Source organism: Ictalurus punctatus, chromosome 25 (genome assembly GCF_001660625.3).
Source record: "Ictalurus punctatus breed USDA103 chromosome 25, Coco_2.0, whole genome shotgun sequence".
In the NCBI taxonomy this organism is placed as follows: domain Eukaryota; kingdom Metazoa; phylum Chordata; class Actinopteri; order Siluriformes; family Ictaluridae; genus Ictalurus; species Ictalurus punctatus.
Genome location: NC_030440.2, coordinates 12,232,764 through 12,251,454, shown reverse-complemented (window position 1 = coordinate 12,251,454; position 18,691 = coordinate 12,232,764). Strand labels below are relative to the sequence as shown.

Genomic DNA, 18,691 nt, shown 5'->3' with positions numbered 1-18,691 from the left:
TAAATTTTTTTGATGAACAAACTGCGTCCTTAAGAGACTGAAAAAAAATCCATTGACACGTGATTATACAGTACATGGAGATTATAATTATTGCTTTTTATTGATGAATTTCTATCATGCCTACCAACAATCTACACAGAAAAACTAGCGAAACCCCTAATCAAAGGAGGCCATAATCAAATTCCCAGTGGCATCATTTAAATGTTTTGGAGCCATAATTATTTGTTTGCCTTTTTTTGTGGGTTTGTGCCTGCCGAAATTCCATTGGTAGTGTTAACAGAGTGGCTATATGTAGACGACGAGACTAGCTTTGAAACCCACATACATACACACACACACACACACACACACACACACACACACAATACGTTATAATCGGATTCTAATTCAAAGGGGTCCTGTGAAATGTCTCACCAGGCCAGCAAACACATTCATCAACCTGAGAAAGCAGATATCAGACACCAGCCATAGCTTACACTTCATTCATCACACACATGCACACTCACACACACAGTTTAACAAATGAAAGAGCATATATTGCCTCAAGTCACACATCTGCAAATGGACAGCCCCCTCACCCCCCTTTCTCTCTATCTAGACAGACACACACACACACACACACACACACACACACACACACACACACACACACACACACATCTTTACAAGCTCCAGGTGTTATCAGTGCAGTACGGTATAGGTTTCAACCTCAGTGGGGCATGTACCAGTAAAACCTCGCAATATTTTCAATTCATTCAGCTCATAAATCACACAAATGCAAGCACAATGATAAACTTTTCATAATGATGAACTCAACCTCATAACTCATGTGCTCATAATTGTGAGGTATTTATGATGCTTATCAGTTTAACATTTCCTCATGAGTTCCAATTTTTCCTGTCTTACTTAGTGAAGGTTTTTTTTTAAGCATTAAACACACACACACACACACACACACACACACACACACACACACACACACACACACACACACACACACACAAATCCAGGCCCACTGAACACTTTCATTTATTCTCTTGCTGTATCTCTTTGTCCCCTCCTGTCCTCTCCTCCTGCCTCTTTCCTGTGCTGAAGGATGTTGGGTGGTACTTATTACCTACTGGCTCCTTGTCAAATTACAGAAATGTTTCCTGGATCTGACAGAGCAGCAGAGGTAGCAATCAAACATGAACAAAATCGACTATAGGACATGAATCAAAGATCTGATCTGTTACAACGTTGTGTTAAAATGATGCTCCAGTCTAATATTCTAAGCTGACATGAATAAAAATGTATGACTTGCTAGAGGGATTCATTTACACAATTGTAGCTGATTAGCACGAACTTTCATATATTATTAGAAAAAAAAAAGTTTTTGCAATAGTGATAGTTATTATTATTATTATTATTATTATTATTATTATTATTATTATTATATTACATAGATCTATTACATAGTTGCATCCATAGCACACGGATAACACATGTCCATTTGAGCCATAAAACAGGGGTCAAATGGGGCCAGAGGATGTTGGCAATGTAACAACGTGTTGTGTATTACAGTCACTGTGGTCAGTTTACACGCCAGCTGGGTTGAGCGCAGAGCATCAAAGCAACAGCATCATGACAACAAACGGCTCGGCCTTACCACTGAAACAGGAGATGCTCTGGAGAGAAGTTCTTCAGGGTTTACTGAGAGCACAGCAACCATCCGACACACTCAAACTTTCCGTTCATCTTCCAGTTGCGTTATGCAATTCAGGTAATGGTTTAATTGCAAAGTTAATTAACTCAAACCTGGTACGTCAGGAAAGCTTTAAAAGACAACAATTCGTAGCAACTGCAAGTAAACATGAAAACATCATTAGCTTTACGGCAATGAGATTAGGCTCACGATGCAGGTAGTATCCAGGGAGAAATAAGCCGGAACATGGAAACTATGAGTGTACAGGCCAGGGGTCAAAGTACCAGTGTGAATGTCGCCATGGTGATGGTGAGGCCGCACAGAGCAGGGCTGATAAGCCACCACATGGCATGCAGCAATGACCCCTCGGTAATTATGTCATTATAAGTTTTCTGTTTTTACAGCGAAATTACAGGGCAGAGAGGGGGTAGGTAAGGTAGGATGGTTGCAAAGAGGTGCGACATCCTGTTGTTTCTGGCAGCATGGCCGAAATGTTATTGTGGAAAATCTGTCAAGGAAGCAGCTTTTTACAGCAATTTTGCCAGTTGTGGAAGCTCAAGCAAGGACACAACTTTGCCAACCAGTGAGCCATTCGAGCTGGCTCTTTGCCCTGATGAGAAACAATGAGTCTTTCACATCACCTAACACATGCCCATCACACTTGTACATGTACACACTCACACACACACACACACACACACACAGACACACACACACTATGCATCCAGGGCGATCCAAATGCCTATTTATACTACCTTTCTTTTGAGTCGTCATCGGCTACATTGTTCAATCTGGAAGCACAGAATCGAGTGAGAGGTTTAGAGGATGTGAAGTGAAAGAAGCAGAAGGGATGTACAGCCCCGTGTGCAAGAAACTGTTGGTCATACACTGATCTGCAGGCCAAACAAAAGCCATGCTACAGTCATCAGCAAATTCAGAGCTATGACTCGAATCTCATGCTGCCGTAGTGCACTAGCCATTTTTTTGTGAAAGTGTGAATGTAGTGTTCTATTAAAACCCAGATGAAGTTGAACAATTGGAAGTTACCAGAACCAGTTTTTCTGGCCATTATCCGACATTTCCATAATGTTAGTAAAGTATTACTGTATTGTATATTTTCAGAACATTGTTGTAACAGTATTCTTGTAGGAAGCCTACGCTTCTTTCAAACCTAATAAATCCATTACTAAATGTATTATTGAGCTGGCATACAGTATATAAAGCTCAGTGGTCGGAGTCTGCTCAGAAGGGGGAGGAGCCATCAGAGGCCAACGTGTTTAAGTCCAAAATGTTCATTTCCTCCTTACACAAATTCAGGTACTGGATACTTATGTACATAGTGTATAGTTTAAAGACTATAGAGCGTGCATAGTGTGTTTGAGAAAGCAACGTTTGAACATGACCACACACATATACATTCCTTCATATTTCCTGCCCATCTCTCCTGGCCCTGAAATAATATCCACCCCACCGGATATGAAACAGAAAGGCTGAAAGGTAAAGAACAGAACGGCCCTATTCAAAACTCACACAAACCCCATTCAATTCTTTTGTTCTTATGCCCCCCCCCACCCCCACACACACACACAAAAACAACTGCCATGATACTCAGCACAGTCCAGCAAAAAGCAGACAAAGCTACATCAATGCTGTATCAGTTTCAGCTTTTAATAACTCTGTCTGCTCTAAACTCTTTCTTTGACACCTGTTCTTTTCTATTCAGTTATACAATGGAGAAGAAAAGCTGGTGGTTTGGCTTCTCCATTGTATGAGTTAAATATGCTCAATATTGAGGAATTGAAGAAGGTAAGTTTATTGAAAGTCACAGTCAGGAGCTGCAGAAGAACAATGCAGCAACACTGGCAAAGAAACCTATAAAACATTAGGAAGAGACTAGGACCATATTTTTTTGCTCTAAAAAAAAATTTCTGCAACCAAAATAATAATAATTCAGCAACAAATAAGACACAATACAACCAGTGTTTGCAGTGCACTGGCCAACACTGAGGCAACAATTGCTTGCCAGAAGAACAATTTTCAAATACTTCAAGATACTTCATCTAAACAGAATAAAAGAAAAATAGAACATTCATGCTGAATGATGAATCATCATAATCCTGCATCCATCCATCCATTTTTTTGTACCGCTTATCCTACACAGAGTAGGAGCCTATTCCAGGGAGCTCGGGGCATGAGGCGAGGGCACCATGGACGAGGTGCCAATCCATCGCAGGGCACAATCACACACACACACACACACACACACACACACACACACACACAATTTAGAAATTCCAGTCAGCCTACAATGCATGTCTTTGGACTGGGGGAGGAAACCGGAGTACTTGGTGGAAACCCCCGAAGCACAGGGAGAACATGAAAAAAACAGGGGAGAACACAGGGTGGAGGCAGGAATCGAACCCCCAACCCTGGAGGTGTGAGGCAAACATGTTAACCACTAAGTCACCACCCCCATGAAAATGTTTACATTTTCATTACAAAATATCAGATAGAAAATATCATTTTTTAACAAAATCTTTTGACATTAACAAAATGTAAACAGTTCAGTAACATATATATATATATATATATAAAACTACGGCATACATTTTTGGTTTAAATTAACTTTAGACATTGGGGCAGCAGCAATAAAGATTAATCATTTATGTTAATTAGAGGTTGATTTGGTGATTTTACATTTGATATTTTCCTTAATAAACAACATGACTGTCCATAAATGTGGATACTATGCATGAAAGGGTTCAATTGAGTAAATTCTGATAAATGATTATAAATGATATTTAATATGAAATATTTGTACTTCTGTTTGTACATAGATGTACTGAATCTATGTATAAATAAATAAACTGGGATAAGCAAATAGAAATAGACTTCAAACACCTACTTTCAACTACAGCAGCATGTCAAAGTTGATTGAGGACTCTGACTTGAATCACTTACCATCAAATCATTTGAAATCATTTTAGATTTAAACATAATTAAATTCAATTAAGATTACTACTGGCATTAAAAGTGGTTTGATGTAGAAATATAACTACAAAAACAAGATAAAAGGTGATGCCTTAATGCCCTTAAGCCTTCAGGCACGTCACCCTGAGTTAACCCACAACATGGGAGACCATTTTAACCCAAGTCATATTTCAGCAGCATATAAACATACATGAGTGGTACACATTCCCCATCAGCACCCTACAGCTGCTTTGTACTGGTACTGTAACTCCCATTCTTGTACTCTATGGACAGATTATCCCTGATCCCTGCTGTCTTTTAGGATTGATGCCACACACATTTCTGCAATGCTTTTGTGTAAATCAGCCACTCAGTTTAACATGCTGATGGCATGCACGAGAATGATGTGTTACTCACAGTCTGGGTTTGGGCTTGATGGGAACAGGGGGTCCCTCTCTAGCTGGAGATGGTGATGGAGGAAGTGCAGCTTCTCCAAGAGGGGTTGGAATCTCCTTCATACTCACTGCTGATTGGGGACTTGGGGTATTGCTGCTGGAAAAAGCTCTGTTTGATTGTTGCTCAACATCTACGGCAGCCTGGACACTAGGCCAAATGTCTAGCTCGTTTATTTGGAAGGCCTCAGCACTGGGCGGAGTTTTGGGTGGGAGCTCCAGGAGGCTGATTTCAGTGGGTGGGGGAGGGGGCGGGAACGATCGATTGTCCTCGAAGATGCTTTCGTCTCTGGGTACGCCATTTCTGGACGACTCCTCAGACCCTAAATTGAGGACAGACAATAAAATGGGTAGAATTTCTTTGGTTTGTTCTGAAAAATTTGCTTGACATGAAAAATGTAAGAATAAATTGTTACATTATTTATATTATTGTAGTTGTTAATTCATGTGAAATTAAAGATCCTGTTTGGGCACTATATACCATATATCATATGCCATGGTACAGTATATCTGTCATATTAGTGAAACCATACATCAGTCAGATACCATCAGATACTATTGTAAAACTGTGCAGGTACCATTGTTAAATATACAATAAAAATAGAAATAATAAATCATTGCAGCAAACTGTAATAGTATCATGACTGAAAATGTAATAAACATAGATACCACAGAGCACAGAACTGTTACCCACATAGTTAAATACACTCACCGGCCACCTGTACACCTGCTCATTCATGTACAGTGCATCCGGAAAGTATTCACAGCGCTTCACTTTTTCCACATTTTGTATGTTACAACCTTATTCCAAAATGGGTTAAATTCATTATTTTCCTCAGAATTCTACAAACAATACCCCATAATAACAACGTGAAAGAAGTTTGTTTGAAATCTTTGCAAATTTATTAAAAACAAAAAAAGCACATGTACATAAGTATTCACAGCCTTTGCTCGATACTTTGTTGAAGCACCTTTGGAACCAATTACAGCCTCAAGTCTTTTTGAGAATGATGCTACAAGCTTGGCACACCTATTTTTGGGCAGTTTCTCCCATTCTTCTTTGCAGGACCTCTCAAGCTCCATCAGATTGGATGGGGAGTGTCGGTGCACAGCCATTTTCAGATCTCTCCAGAGATGTTCAATCGGGTTCAAGTCTGGGCTCTGGCTGGGCCACTCAAGGACATTCACAGAGTTGTCCTGTAGCCACTCCTTTGTTATCTTGGCTGTGTGCTTAGGGTCGTTGTCCTGTTGGAAGATGAACCTTCGCCCCAGGTCACCTTCCTGACAAAGGCCCTTCTCCCCCGATCGCTCAGTTAGGCCGGGCGGCCAGCTCTAGGAAGAGACCTGGTGGTTCCAAACTTCTTCCATTTACAGATGATGGAGGCCACTGTGCTCACTGGGACTTTCAATGCTGCAGAAATGTTTCTGTACCCTTCCCCAGATCTGTGCCTCAATACAATCCTGTCTTGGAGGTCTACAGACAATTCCTTGGACTTCATGGCTTGGTTTGTGCTCTGACATGCATTGTTAATTGCGGGACCTTATATAGTCAGGAGTGTGCCTTTCCAAATCATGTCCAATCAACTGAATTTCCCACAGGTGGACTCCAATCGAGTTGTAGAAACATCTCAAGGATGATCAGTGGAAACAGGATGCACCTGAGCTCAATTTTGGGTGTCATGGCAAAGGCTGTGAATACTTATGTACATGAGCTTTTTTGTTTTTTATTTTTAATAAATTTGCAAAGATTTCAAACAAACTTCTTTCACGTTGTCATTATGGGGTATTGTTTGTAGAATTTTGAGGAAAATAATGAATTTAATCCATTTTGGAATAATGCTGTAACATAACAAAATGTGGAAAAAGTGAAGCGCTGTGAATACTATCCGGATGCACTGTACACAGGGGCTTTTAGTTATTTTAGGGTATTTTAGTTTTTTATTTTTGCTTAGTAGAGTTATAGAATTAGGTATGTTTAATACCTGTTTGAGAATAAGTAATATAAGAAAAACTGGTCAAATAAAAAACAGTTTATGATAAATCCAGGATTTTTACAGGGCTCGCCGGTGCCGACTTAACCCTAAGGGAACGTATACAGACTGCTTGTTTGGAGTGCATCTAAGCCTTTATGAATCCATGCAATCCTTGTTTATTTGGGTCAGACCTCTACTCTGATTGACCTATAAATAGGTACGCTGATCCATCATCAGAAATAAACACTTCTTCCTTGCCATGCGTCAGTTGTGCTAAGATCAGGTTCCCCAGTACAGGTGGTCATGTTCACTCAGAGCACTCTCAATACACACAGAGCATACTAAACTAGAGCATGTCAAGGCTCATAGGATTTACACAACTCTCCTTCTCAAGAAAAATGAATGCTGAAGCATTTAAAAACAACAACGAGTCACTCATTAAAAAGAGAACCAGTTTTCTTTCTTTCTTTCTTTTTGTTTTGTTAAAGTTTTTTCCTAAAAATACCTAAACTATTGTCAGTCGAACTGGTGGAATCATTAGAAAAAGATAATATTCTAACATTTATTATAACCTAACATTTTTTCCCCTAAATACTACTAGATAATGATAATGAGTCTTTATTGGTCACATATACATTAGAGCACAGCGAAATTCTTTTCTCCGCATACCCCAGAATGTCAGGAAGTTGGGGTCAGAGCACAGGGTCAGCCATGTTACAGCGCCCCTGGAACAGAGAGGGTTAAGGGCCTTGCTCAAGGGCCCACCAGTGGCGGCTTGGCAGTGCTCTGGGCTTGAACCCCAACCTTCCGATCAGTAACACAGAGCCTTAACCCAAATCCTTAAAGACCAAGCCACTACTGCCCTGATATTTTATGTCTGTAGCAGGGTTGAAAAAATATCACAAACATCCATGGTTAGGAAAATTACATGAAAAAAGGAAGTGTATACAGCCTGAGGTAACAATGCAATTTTCTCCCATTTCAAGGTGTATTTTTCAGGAAATCATTCCAGACTTTTTCAGAAGTAGAAATGTATCTCTTTTGAGAATGTATCCTTTTTCTTGAGAAACCCATTTTTGCTTCTTTCACCAAAAACATATTAAGCAATCCCGATGCACATCATTCACTTACAGTGCACAATTACGTCATAACAGTTGAGTCACATGTGCCTAAACATTTACCATCACACCTATTTTATTACTGTTACTGACTAATATAGAAGTATAAATATCTCCATCTTGATGTTCATGACTTAATACATTGATGCGTTAAGAAAAAAAAGCACCTTCAGATTGTTACAAAAAATGCTGCTAAAGTTACATTCTCAATTAGTTCAAAAATCAAGTTATGAACCTTTATATACCACCAATAGGGTGTAAGATCTTCTTCTACCTCGTTTACATGTAACTACTTTTGACTTTGTATTCATAACCAGTACACCTTTATCAGGAACCTGCTGTCCATATTAACCCTTTACTGCATGGTGTTCCCATATGACAACAATTCATTTATCTCCAATTTTTTGATAGGCAATCACACAAAGCTATTATTTTCCCATGTAACTGGAAACAGGTGGCTTTAACTTTGACAGAACAACAAAGAAAAAAAGCTATGTTACATGACCATGAAGGTCATCCTCGCAGGGCTCTCAAAATTTGATTCATTTTTCAATATTTAGACAAAACTACTTAAAGGGAAAAATGAAACACTACCTGAGGTGTTGCCATTTATTTTGTCATTTAAACAAGTTTATAGATTTTGAGTATTCTGTTAAATGGTAAGATGTAATTGTTGCCATATGGCAACAGCATGCGATAAGGGAACTGTAGTATATGTATTCATGAATTGAAACAAGCATACACAGGAAAAAGAAGAAAAAAAAAGACACCAGGTTTCTCTAATTGTATATTTACTGTTTTTTTTTTCCACATTCAAATGAAGACAAACTGTTATAATTTCAGACATTTTGCATCTTCTAAATTTTATGTTTCAAGAGAAAGAATTAAGAATTCAAGAGAAAGGATTCAAAAGATACTTCACCCGAAATAGGTTTGGATCTCATTTTGTATGTATTTCGAGTCATAAAGCTACCCACATATTTTTTTTACAACTGTAATTCCTTTCTAGAAGATATACAGTAACTTTTACATGCTTACTAGATGGAAAAAATAAAACAACAACTCTGCAACTTATAGTCTGGAAAATGCAGTAATTGGAATTGGAATCTCATACATTTTGTGTTATTTTTTGAGTATATGATACTTTCTAACGTTGCATTGCACCACTGGGTAAAACATGGTTGTAAGGTTTGCAGTTAAAACACACCTGGCATGATGGTGAGCTGGGCGCTGCAGCTGATGGAGCCGTATTGGTTTGTAGCACTGCAGCAGAACAGGCCTCCGTCTTCAGGGAAAACTTCTGCTATCACCAGAGTGCAAATCTCCTCTGTTGGGTCAATCAGAGGAGTTACTGATTACAGATTCCTTAAGTGACCATGGCTTTAAACGTTTATAATGCTGCATTCGACTAGAGGTTGTAACTCGCAAAACAAAGAAAGCACGCCCTCATATACACGATAACCCTGACTATACAGTTTGTTGTTTTGAGGAGGAAAATATGCATCAATCATCACAGTTTGCTGGCCAGTTTATCGCTAACAATAGATGAACATGGAGGGGTCCATGTTTTATTCCCACTTTGCAGCTCAAATTCAAGATTCAAGGTTTACTTGTCCAGTCCTTCCAGGATTTTGCGATAGCAGAAATGAATGCCAAATCAAGGAAACTCTGCAATATTCGGAGGAGCTCGCAATTTTTTATTCACCAACTAAATGACCGCAGCTTTTCTGCAGATTTGGGCCAAGACGAGTCATGTGTCGTCAGCACAATGTGTGTTCGGCCAAAGCCACCTTCAATTCAAGTGCGCTGAACATGAATACAGCGAAAAGGTCTTATTCACCAACAAATAGCACAATTGAAATTTCACCAATTCAAGTAGGTTGAATAATTTCAACGCAAAAAAAAAAAAAATTCCACAGATTGCATCGCAGACTTTTTTAAACAGCCGCAGCAAAATCAAGCATTTTTGGCTGCAACAATCACAAACAAACTCTTCAAAATCCTGTATGGACTGTCACGTGTGCATTCATAGCAGGTGCAAAAGTGCAGTGAACTTCAGAGTCGCAGCTACATCAAAGACTGTACATATCAAAAAACCAATGAACGTCATTCCCAGCTCCTCCAAGGTAAGACGCATGCAGAAATGACACCATCATTCAGAAACATAGTGGTGGTGGTGAATTGAACAGTTCTGTGATGGAGGCCCTGATTGGCTTTCAGAACTAATTAGGTGATATGATGAATAGCTGATGGGGTGAACCAGATGTGTTCCGAATCCAGGTGAAAGTAAGAATGACAGGTAAATCAGACAGGTGTGGCAGCACTGACACATAAATTTGCCAGAAAAACGTATGATTCACCATTAACCTAGAGCTTAATCCTGTTTAGACATAATCTGTAAACTACACAGACACTGATTGAAGTTACAAACACACATGTAAGCTCAAAGGCGTGACGCACAGAGGATGTGTCACACCCTATACGCCTTTTGACTGCGCAGGAAGAGCGTGTTTTCATTTGTAATTGTTCCCGCCTCTGTCCTGATTTTGCGTTTGAGATCTGACTCAAAACTTAGTGCAGCAGCGATGACATCATGCCGCATAACACGCAGGCACAGGACGTGCATTACCGTGCAGAGCGCTGGTGTGCTAACACCCGGATTAAAAGAGTGTCAGAGAGAGGGTTGATTAATGTGTGTGCCATGTGTTTGTGTTGTTTTGCATGTCAGGACAGGAGCGACACTCACCAGGCTCTGCTGTAGATCTCGGTTCTGGAAAGGAGACGACAGTAAGAGAGAGAGAGAGACACACACAGAGAGAGGAGAGAGAAAAACATGTGTCAATAGTAGCTTTGTCTGTTTCCCATTTAGTACATTGATATGATTTTTACTGTTTATTTTGTTTTGTCTTTATACATTAGTTTGCACTTTCTCCTAAAGTATAATCAATAAATTCAGTGTATTGGCAAATACTGTGTCTCACATTTCCCAGTATATCTTAGAACACCCAGAAGAAAAAAAAAGCAATGTTTACTTTATAATCATTTCTACTGAACTAGCAGTTCCACAGAATACTGTTTATCAGTTCAGTGAAACAAAGCAGTATGCTCTTCATCACATCCTGTCACCACAGTTGTGTCATTTAGAAACAGCAGCTGTTCGTGACTGTTTAAAAATATATAATAATAAAAAATTCAGATTTTCCACACCATTAACAGTGATGTTGACTATCACACAGTGTAATGGTGCCATCTGTGTGTTGTTGATGTGCTCGTACTTTTTTGAAGGATGCGGAAATCAGGAGAGTCCTGGATCTCATGACCTTGCCGGAACCACCGAACCTGGAGCGGCGGGCTTCCTTTCACCCTGCATTCCAGAACCACCAACTGCCCCTCACATGCCTGAGCATCCTGCAACAACTACAGAGAGAAAGAGCGTGGTAAAGAGGAAGGTAGGAGAATAACACACACACACACACACACACACACACACACACACACACACACACAGGACCCAACATTCACGGATGCTCAAGAAGGCAACATGATACATCAAGAGCCAGGGGGGTGTAAACTTTTGAACAGGATGATGGGTGTAAACTGTTATATTTTTGTATACTGGGAAACATGTAAATATATTATATAGCTTCTGAAGGGCGGTACTAAATGAAAAAAAGAAAACAATTTACACCGATCATCCTGTTCAAAAGTTTACACCCCCATGTCTCTTAATGTATCATGTTACCTTCTTGAGCATCAGTGAATGTTTGCACCTTTTGTAATAATTGTGTACGAGTCCCTCAGTTGTCCTCAGTGTGAAAAGATGGATCTCAGCATCATATAATCACTGTTGGAAAGGGGTCAAATATGCAGAAGATGCTGGAAAAGCAGAAAATGTGTAGGACCTGGAGGATTTTTCTGAAGAACAGTGTACAGTTTAACTGCTCAGGACAAACAAGGGACTCATGAACAACTCTCACAAAACAAACACATCATGTCCTCGATCATCCAGGTAACGACACACAGTGTTAAGTAGGAATTAAGAGGAGGAAGAAAAGATGAGAGATCAATCACATCCTGTTTTTTGTTTGTTGTTGGTTTTTTTGTTTTTGTTTTTTTTGTTGTTGTTGTTGTTTTGTATTTACCTTGGTGAAGGTAGGGGGAGCTGAGAGAAGTCCATCAGCAGCATACTGTGAAGAGACAGGACTCTGAACCTGAGAGGGGGGGACAAAGATGGGGGGGGGGGGGGGGGGGTCATTTCTTCTGTATATCCTGACATCTGTTACTGTCATTTTTCATGAGCGTTCCAGACCTGCGTACTTTAAAACCACTTGTGAGTGAGTGTGTGAGTGAGTGTGTGTGTGTGTGTGTGTGTGTGTGTGTGTGTGTGTGTGTGTGTGTGTGTGTGTGTGTGTGTGTGTGTCTCGTACTCTCTGTGACAGTGGCTGGAGCAGTGTGGAGCGGAGGGATGGTTTATCAGGGCTTTTTGGTGAAGACGTGCGAATGGTCAAGGACACTGACGCTGTTTTCTTCTGAGCCCTGAGGAATAAACCAGAGTTATTCAGGAATACTACACACACTCTAGTCCACAGTTATACACACAACTTAAAAATATATAAATACAAATATATTTACAAACCAAAATTTAATCCATGATCTTCCTTCACAGATTTTCTTTTTTTAGGCTTCACCCAATGCAAAAGCATGGTAATTGTAATAGTCTGCACTTATATAGCACTTTTTTAACCTTAGCGGTTTTACAACGCTCTTTACACTGTGTACCATTCACCCATTCACACACACTCACACACCAATGGTAGCAGAGCTGCCATGCAAGGCGCTAGCTTGCCATCGGGAGCAACTTGGGTTTCAGTGTCTTGAAGCGAAAGCAAATGGATTCATGCTCCATCAAGGCCAACGGTGCATCAAAGACAAAGACGGCGGAAAGACTGAGGTCGGTCTCGGCCTATTAATACCTAAAGGCCAGATGTAGATCCACAAACCAGCTACATGGCTTATTGAGTTCGATTCGGTTGAAGAGCCAGGTTCAGCGGTTCAGCTCGGCTCCTGGGTTTGGTTCTGCTAGATTTAAATATTTGAGTGCTTCTGCTAAGTCATTATCTTACTCCAATACTTTTCGTGTGGAAGTGTTAGTTATTGTTAGAGAATGACGGAATGTTTGGATAAATGAATCCCTGGCCAGTAGTCTCTGTTTTAGGATGGGACCCTTGTAATATCAAATTGGTTAAAGTCACTTAGATCACACCTTTTCACCATTCTGATGTCTAATGTAAACATTCACTGAAGCTCTTGACCTATATATATAAAACCACCAGATCACCAGTGCAGGAAAAGTACATCTAGTGCCTTTCTCCAGTTCTCCATTTTTGCATATTTGTTGCACTACAAAATGTGAATTCATGTGTTAATGTGTATTAATTTATACACTATTAAATGTGCATATTTATTGTAGAAAAAAACGTCACATCACCCATGTGAAAAAGTAACTGCCCCAAAAACTTATATAATAACCTGTCATGCTACCAACTGCAATGAAACACTTTTTGGCCCACTCTTCTTTGCTGAATTGCTTCAATTCAGCCACATTGGAGGGTTTTCAATTATGAAGAGCTCGTTTAAGATCCTGTCACAGCATCTCAATGGGGTTCAAGTCAGGACTTTGACTAGGCCACGCCAAAAACATAATTTGATTTCTTTTGAGCCATTCAGAGGTGGACTTGTTCTTGCTCTTCAGACCACACTACCACCACCATGTTTGTTGGTATGATGTTCTTATTGTGGAATGCTGTGTTAGCTTTTTGCCAGATGTAACAGGACCCAAGTCTTCCAAAATGTTCTGACTCATCAATCCACAGAACATGATCCCAAAAGTGAAGATTCCTCACTGTTCCAAGTTTTCTCTATTTTGATAATGTTTCACTGTAGTCCCAGAGCCTTAGAAATGGATTTGTAACATTTTCCAATCTTTATTTCTCATCCCATATCCAGAATTGGTCTTGATTGCAGCATAGTGTCCTACTTGTTGAGACATTTTAGTCTACTTCATATTGCTGAAAAGCTTTTATTTAAGTGATGTTTACATTCAACAGAGCTGGCAGTAATCAAGCCTGGGTGTGTCTAGTCTAAATAGAACCCAATTATCCCAGTATTATTGTTAAGTGGTTGATTGTGTAACTAAGGAGCAATTATGTTTTCACAAGGGGTTAGGGTCAGTTGGTATTGGATAATTTTTTCCTTCAATAAATAATTTAACATTTAAAAATTCTATTTTGCATTCACTCAGGTTGTCTTATATTAACTGTAGTTTGAAGATCTGACACAATTAAGTATGACAAATATAGAAGAATGGAAGAAATCAGGAAGGGAGCAAATACTTTTTCATTGCACTGTATCAGACCCACTTCACAGCGGTGTACTGGTGTATTACATACATATTTCTATGTGATGATACTTGCAGAAGCAGCATTGCAGTTTGTGTTAGTTTGATTTCTGCTGCACCACTTGGAGCTGATTTTTAAAAAAGCTAATCACCTTGTTGGTTACTCAATTAGTTACAGATTGCAGACCTGAAAAAATATGTTTCTATCATGTTGACTGAGCCAAAGACTACACATTATTCATGTCATTTTTGTCCAATTTTAACAGCCACTTTAAATGCATGTTTGAAATGTTTTGTTGATTCCTTGATGTATGACTGAAGAATAACTGCCCAGGAACATTTTCAAGATGGCCGCCAAGTGGACAGACTTTACTAGATGAACTTTGGCTTCAACTTTGCAAGATCACCATGGTTAACGCTCCTGGTTTAAGATAGCGCCAACAATCTTAGATGTCTAAATATCTCATTGTAGCCTAACCACTCATTCCTGTTCCATTTAGCATTCGTAACACAACCTGATGTAGACAAATGGCTAGAGAAAAATGTTTCAAAAGATCACTTTTTAGAAACAATTTTGATCCAAATTTCATTCAGGCGTAAAGAAGATAAGTAAGCAGGAAATACGTTATTTTAGTTTCTGTGGGTTGGGTAAAGGGTGTAGCTGAGGTAAACATAATTATACATAGTATTACCTGACATCATGAAAAAAGCCTACAAAAAAGTAAGAAGCTAATCATGAAAATAAGTTAACAGCAGGTTTAAGGGAAATAATTATACAGTAAACAATGTGATTTATCTACTATGCTTGCTGTGTGGGCTAACTACACTTTTACACACACCCCTAGAAACACTCGTGAATATTCTGGCCGCATTGTCTGAGTTTGAATTCAGTAATCCACCGTAGAGCAACATAAGCGCAGTCTCGAACACCTCTAGTGATATCATTTAGAACCAGGAACAAACTTGCAACAAATCATGACTGCGAGTAAGGAAAGAAAGAAGGGTGTGGGAAGGGGGGTGAAGAAAATATTTTGGGAGAGGAAGGAAGATGGCTTAAGCAACATAAGCAAATAGAGGCGGACGGAAAGAGAGAAATAAAGTGATTCAGGATAAGATAAGGGAATTAGAATTCATTAGGACAGTACATGTGTAGTCCCATAATGCTAAGATTGTGGCTTAGTGCTTTATTGGAAAGCCATTGCAAGCCTGACAAACCTTTGACAAAGCTGTTATGACAAATATGAATTAGTTTAAGGGTAATTAGCCTGGTTCAAATGTAAGGGGTGTCATAGGTCAAAGTGGTTATACTGAAACATACTGTGGCATGGCTCCTGACTTAGATTTGGACACGGATCCTTCCCCCTCTGAGTCTGAAGATGAAGCTCCTGAGGATGGTGGGTGAAAAAGTGAGAACAAGAGTGAAAGTGTGTGAGAGAAAGAGAGAGAGAGAGAGAAAGAGAGAGTGTGTAACAATGTAATTTATCAGTAACTATAAAATAGCACTCCATCTAAAAATGTGTATGAATGTGTGTGTCTACACAACATCCCCACCCTCAATGTAGACCTCGGCAGAGGTGTTGTCTGCTCCCAAAGCGTTGGAGGCTACGCAGGTGTACCTGCCCGTGTCGTCCTCAAAAGCCTCGGCAATCACCAGCGTGTGCAGGTCATCATCCTGCCAGATCTGAATATCAGGACAGTGGTGCAGCTCCCGCCCCTCACAGAACCACCTGGCCAGTAAGAGAGCAACAGGAGAGGGTTAGCTGTGATGGAGCAGCCAACTGTGTCAAACGATAGCCGAAGAAAAAGTCACCAAGAGGTCAATCTTTGATCTTTATGACAGCATACTATTACTGCCTTTTGCTCCACGTCCACGAAACCAAATATTTAGTCCCTCAAAGTTCTGTTCGGTGATTATTGATGTGACTTGTTGAAGTGGTTGTGACTGTTAAAAAGAAAATCTGTTTGCTTTAGGTGGAAGAGTTACAGCTGTGGCATTCCTTAGGCTCTGTTAAAAGCAGAAAGATTAGGTTGCTTTGTTTGGAAATTATTCAGCAAACACTCATACGTACGCTAAATGAGAGGAGCAACAGAGGATGTGACAAAAGCTAAGAAAAAATACTGGAGACAAGACCCTCATAAATCTAAGTACATCAGAGTATGTAGCGACTGAATGAAAAAAGGTGTGATGTTACATATTAAGTAGAATATGGGTTATGCTTCGGCCAATCTCAGCCTCATGACAAAGCTTCAAAGACTTAGTTTGACCACTAGGAGCCATCTTTAATATAATACTGTACATACATGCATAGAGATTTAATCAACATCATATCACAAGAATAAAATTAAGACTAAGTTACACCAGGGTTGATTAAGTATTATCCTTGAATAAATCATAGTTTATCTACTAACCCAGTTACACAATCAGGACTGCAGGTATCATTTAATACTGGCTTTAGTTCAGTAAACGTTTATTCTGTTGCTCCATTATGTCACGTGTTGGTTGGAGACAGATGCAAGTGCAGAGTATTTCATTTAAAGTCAAACACACATGAACACAATACTAGGATTATGTAACATAAATACAAACATAAACTATACAATTATGAAAATTACATGAGCATGGCATGGATACAAGAACATATAACACCACTACTCACAACAGACATTAGACCAAGAGTGCTATACAAACATGAATTAAATAGTAATGCGTATTGTGCATGTGATTCAGGTGTTCATGATCATTGGACTTAGTGCATGATGTGAACATGTAGTGTGCAGTGGTTGATAGGTGCTGTAGTCCTGGGCTGCTATCGGCGCTAACCTGACAACGCCCCTCCCCCTTAAAGGCATGGCTCCTGATGCATCCATTCTGGCTTTGAAGGGGTCCGGAACTGCCAGGCAAGGCATCTATGGCCTGATAGGCTCCCTCTGCCCAGCGGGGACCAAACATGGCATAACCCCCAGTACAATGAGCCAAAGTCACTTCCTTGGGGCAGGGTGGGCAGGCAACCACGTCCTCACCAGAGTCACGGGGCAGAGTAGACTCGATGTACAGGCCATGTTGGCCTTGTGAGTGGCTTGCAGGAACACCTCATCATCCTCTGGCGTGAGCATCTCTTGGGACGCCGCCTGGTCAGCCTCTTACACGAATGTCCCCTGCAAGGCCACCCCGTCAACCTCTGGCATTGGCTGAGCTGGTGAGGCCACCCTGTCAACCTGTGGCATTGGCTGAGTTGTTGAGGACACTTCATTGGCCACTGGCCTAAGCTATTAGCTGGTTCGTCAAGGTCGCCCCCTCGGCCTCTAGCGTAAGCTGCACTTCCTCGTCCTCGGGTATGAGCCCCACTGTCACCCCGCTACCTGCGTTCGGCCACCTATGCTCAGGTTGTAGCCCTCCCCAAAAAAGTTTTTTTGAGGGAGCCCAACCTGGAGATGGTTCATGATAATCTTCATCAGGTCAAGCTGTCATTAGTTCTCCTGGATCTGCTTAACCTGATCTGGATAAACATGGTTCGGTCTAGTGTTCTACCATGGATTAGTTGGAGATGGATGCAAGTGCAGAGTATTTTATTTAAAGTGAAACACACGCAAACTAGAATTAGGACTATGTAATATAAACACAAACATAAACTAGACAAGCATAAAATACCTTGCAGCCTGTAAACATGGACACCACAGACTATGGCTGCATTCGAAATTGGCCGTTGATACAGTACGTACTGATCATTATAAGTGTGTGGCATGAATACAACCCAGACATACTACATCCCCATGTTAGCAGCTCTTCCATGACAGTCCCATTGCCTTATGGGAGTGGTGTGCATTGTGCATCACTTCCATACTGCAGAAGCAGTAGGTCATCTGGGTATTTCTCACTTACTGTTTTATGGACTGTTTTTAGGACATACTACTTTGGTGTACTGTTTTTTGCCTACTGTCTAGTAGGGTAGTAGGGATATTCTGATGCAGCCTGTGACACCCAGCACTCTCACATCTACAGTAACCAGATTACTGATTGCACACACCTGGACTCAATCCCCAACACAATATATAAGCACACACAAAACACTCCCTCACTCACTCAGGTGTCACTGACT

At 40.2% G+C, this 18,691-nt stretch overlaps 1 protein-coding gene across 4 annotated transcripts in view; it reads right to left on the bottom strand.

Moving 5' to 3' along the window:
* palld (palladin, cytoskeletal associated protein) overlaps positions 1 to 18,691 on the bottom strand; it is a 106,317-nt gene that overhangs the window by 41,200 nt on the left and 46,426 nt on the right. For 3 of the 4 annotated variants that reach the window (XM_017455637.3, XM_017455640.3, XM_053675727.1), the window contains 9 exons: positions 16,146 to 16,321; positions 15,913 to 15,979; positions 12,625 to 12,733; positions 12,340 to 12,408; positions 11,473 to 11,614; positions 10,944 to 10,967; positions 9,405 to 9,524; positions 5,072 to 5,429; positions 2,440 to 2,475 (listed from right to left, as the gene is read on the bottom strand). In XM_017455637.3, the coding sequence (XP_017311126.2) occupies positions 2,440 to 2,475; positions 5,072 to 5,429; positions 9,405 to 9,524; positions 10,944 to 10,967; positions 11,473 to 11,614; positions 12,340 to 12,408; positions 12,625 to 12,733; positions 15,913 to 15,979; positions 16,146 to 16,321 (1,101 nt within the window). The remainder of the gene's footprint in view (positions 1 to 2,439; positions 2,476 to 5,071; positions 5,430 to 9,404; positions 9,525 to 10,943; positions 10,968 to 11,472; positions 11,615 to 12,339; positions 12,409 to 12,624; positions 12,734 to 15,912; positions 15,980 to 16,145; positions 16,322 to 18,691) is intronic. The other variant, XM_017455639.3, reaches the window with a different exon arrangement.